Source organism: Ochotona curzoniae, unplaced genomic scaffold (assembly GCF_017591425.1).
Source record: "Ochotona curzoniae isolate NIBS_2020 unplaced genomic scaffold, NIBS_Ocur_1.0 scaffold_3835, whole genome shotgun sequence".
Lineage (NCBI taxonomy): Eukaryota > Metazoa > Chordata > Mammalia > Lagomorpha > Ochotonidae > Ochotona > Ochotona curzoniae.
The window spans coordinates 27,575,349-27,578,984 of NW_024467114.1; the positions used below are offsets into that span (position 1 = coordinate 27,575,349).

A 3,636-nucleotide genomic window follows, 5' to 3' on the forward strand; every position below is an offset into this window, starting at 1 on the left:
CCCGGCCATCAAGTGCTTTACGAACAAACACTTGACACTACAAACCCCAGGGATTCTCCTAGAATAGTTATCCATTGTAGGGCCGTGTTTTCTCCAGAGGATGGGCATGGCTGGCAGTAACAGGAAATGGTTTCATAAGAATTGTGCACTACACATGCACAAAACTTATTTTTATTTCCTAAATGATACAATGCCATAACTTACATAACATTGCATAAAGTATCACACGTAATCTGGACAGGATACAATGCACACTTAGGCAATGCCTATCCCATTTCCGTGAGACACCTGTGCATATTTCCGCATCGGCAGAGACATGTCCTCCAACCAGTCTGCCTTCAGGTACCCAGGCAGGTGGAAGAAATGGAGTAAAAACCGACACGCCGGGCATGACGCAAAATTCTGGGACACTCTCCTCCCGTCTATCGTTGACAATGAGGTTGGGAGCAAGGACTCGAAATTCCTCCGAGGTGTCTGTCCTTACTGCCATAAGTCCGGTTCCTCCACCGGACTCGGGGGACGTGGGTAAGGGAGAGACGGGAGAAGGCGACTCCAAGACGGAAGCCGAACAAGGTCAGGAGTCCGCGCCGGCTGACACCCGTAACTCCAGCCGCGCCCTGGGGCGGACGCGCAGGTCTGGGTCAAAGTCGCCAGCTGACTGAAGGCAATAGCAGGACACGTGCGGACACGGTCAAGTGAGGACAAGACTCGAACGTCACTCGCCTTAGCCGTTTCCATCCCGCGCCCCAGAGCTTTTACCTCAGGAAAACATGGCCCCGAGATCCAGGCGGAGACTCCGCAGGCGCCCGGAGGCGCAGGGTGACGTCAGCGCCGCCCGGCCCCACCTCGAAGCCGGCCCAGAACCCGGCCTCCAGAGGAAGGGCATGCGCGGGGGACAGCCTACCCTGCTGGCCGGCATGCGCGCTGGCGCCGACGCCGGAGGACCTATGAGGAGCGGCTACGTCACGGCGCTCTGGCCGCCCCGGCCGCACGGCGGGCCGCGCGGGGGCGGAGCGAGTGCGGTTGCACCAACGCCGGTACTTAGGCGCAGGCCGGCGTGTCCTTGGGTTGAGAGCGGGACGTTCAGCTTCTCAGGGCCGACCTTTCGGGCGCGGAGGACAACCAGCGCGGTGAGCGCGGGGCGTGGGAGCCTCAGGAGGGCAGCTGGAAGAGCTGTGGGAGAGTTGTGCACCTGCGTGGGGAGCGCGCCGTGGAGAGAGCGCAGGCCCGGGGCCCGGCTCTTCCGCCTGGGATCCTGACTGGCCTGCCGGGGCTGGGAGGGAGAAGCCGGGACGAGGCCAAGCCAGCGCCCTGGAGGTCACGGCGTGGGGTGCAGTGGGTCAAGGACCGGTGGCGGCTTGAATGGAGGTCTGACAACGATGCGGGCCTTCCCGCCGTCGGTTCTAAGGAGATGATTGGCAGGGTTTCGGAAGGCCGGAGCGCACCCCCTCACTTCCCGTCTGCCGGGAGCTGAACTGCTTCTGCAGCGCGGAAAGGGTCTGCTCTTTCCTTAACCGCGCGGGGTGTTCCTCAAAGAGGGGTTCCGTGAGGCTCCGTGGAGCTGGAACCGACCTGCCTGGGGTTCCCTCGTGGTCGCCCTTGGGCATCGTTAGGCACGGAAACGAGAGGATAACCGTGTTCGCTCAGCTACAGCAGGGCACGGCCTGTGTAATTTAAGCTGCACAAGTGACCCACACGGGCCAAGGGAAACAGGGCGTGCTTTTACTAAGACTCAAGTGTAACACACAGGATCACACCAAACTGCCAGCCAGGTGAAACGTTGGTGCTTTGGGTTTTAAGGTCATCCCAGTTGAGGTTAGTGTGACCTCATGACCTTGACCCCGTGTTTCGAAACTGGGGTATTGAACGAGGCTTTCACTTAGCTTTGCGTGGAGTTCCGTCACGTGAGGGCACAGAAATGGGCTTTTCAGTCATTTCTCTTAGGAGCTGTTTTCAGTGTTGAAGCGCACTGAGCATGTGCTAAGGGAAACAGTCGGTCCCAGCTCTGAAGGTTGCAGGTTGGCCATGGAGTAGATAACAGGGTTCATGGGTTTCTCGTGTCCTTGTTCTCTTAAGGGGAAAGACTAAAAGTCAGGTCTTTCGTTTTTTTTTTTAGAACTTCAACAATGGGTGATGTTGAGAAAGGCAAGAAGATTTTTGTTCAGAAGTGTGCCCAGTGTCACACCGTGGAAAGAGGAGGCAAGCACAAGACCGGACCCAATCTCCACGGTCTGTTTGGGCGGAAGACCGGACAAGCGGCCGGCTTCTCCTACACAGATGCCAACAAGAACAAAGGTGAGAGGGGGGCAGCGGTTCCGTACCACAGCACCACTTGCATGAATGTAGCCTGTAGCCAACTCTGTGGGAGAGTGAACTCTTTAACCTGCACCCCCTCTTCCGCAGGCATCACCTGGGGGGAGGACACCCTGATGGAGTACCTGGAGAATCCCAAGAAGTACATCCCGGGCACCAAGATGATCTTCGCCGGCATTAAGAAGAAGAATGAGAGGGCAGACCTGATAGCTTATCTCAAAAAAGCCACTAATGAGTAGTGCTTGGCCACTGCCTTATTTATTACAAAACAGAAATGTCTCATGACTTTTTTAATGTCCACCACCATAATTTAATTCTCCTATACCAGAATTCAGATCATGAACGGCTGACAGAATATTTTTGTTCGGCAGTCCTGATTTTAAATAAGATTGCTTTGTGTGGTAAAATAAAAAGCAATTGGGTTTGTTGAGATGTGGGTGGTAATTTCCAGTTCAGTCAACGTTCTCCCTGTTTTCCCCTTTTAAAAGGACTAGACTCACGTTCCACTTTTCACAAAATCTCAAAACCCATTAGGAGGTTGGGTTTATATTTAAATGCCAGGAAAAGCACTGAGAACCAAGTGGGACTCAACCCACCTTCTGGTTTGTGTTCTTTACCTGCTAAAAACAAGAGCCGAGGTGAACACAAGTGTATGCTTTGTATTTCTGCTCTTACCTGTGTCAACCTAATAAGAAAAATTCCCTGTATCTAAACCGCTGCCTTACTGAAAGGCAAGTTAGTGTGGTTGCTGTCGAATTTGATTGATGGTCTTTAAGATCAGGTGCTTGGAAAGGTAGCGTGACCAGATAGAGTAACAAGTGAAACGTGACCTTTGGATTCTTTACCACCTTAGACTAACTTAGAATTGAGGATTGTCTAGAAGCAGCTACTTGGAAACATTACATTGGGGAATTGCTGTGCATCAGTCTTTACTAAACGGTGCTTTTGCCCACTCATTGGAGGGACTGAGGTGCAGGACATAGGCCATCAGCACAAAATTTTAACTTATATCTCCACAAGACTTCATTAAAAAACAATTGTAGACTCTGAAATTTGACTGTGTTTGCTTTTATGAATGATGCCAAAAGTTTAATGGTTAAAAAGTGCAGCCATCCTAGATAGCAGTGCATCAATCAGCATGACTAGTCGTGAAGTTAACTTGTGTTGACTTGGTCACAGAGGGCAGCCGGGACTGCCACACTTCTCCAGTTCATCCATGGCATTTCTTGGTCACAAAGGAAAACTGCCTTGTTGGTGCCGAATGAGGGTGGAGTGCTGGTGCTCACTTAGATGTGTGCTGGCACATGGCAAGATAAGGAGTTA

At 52.7% G+C, this 3,636-nt stretch overlaps 1 protein-coding gene across 1 annotated transcript; it reads left to right on the forward strand.

Annotated features, from left to right (window-relative positions):
* The first annotated feature begins 1,005 nt into the window (after positions 1–1,005).
* Positions 1,006–3,365, forward strand: LOC121145814 (cytochrome c, somatic). The gene is made up of 3 exons (XM_040964947.1): positions 1,006–1,130; positions 2,117–2,295; positions 2,404–3,365. The coding sequence occupies exons 2-3, from the start codon at positions 2,127–2,129 to the stop codon at positions 2,550–2,552; spliced, it is 318 nt and encodes a 105-aa protein (XP_040820881.1). The 5' UTR covers positions 1,006–1,130; positions 2,117–2,126; the 3' UTR covers positions 2,553–3,365.
* Positions 3,366–3,636: the final 271 nt, after the last annotated feature.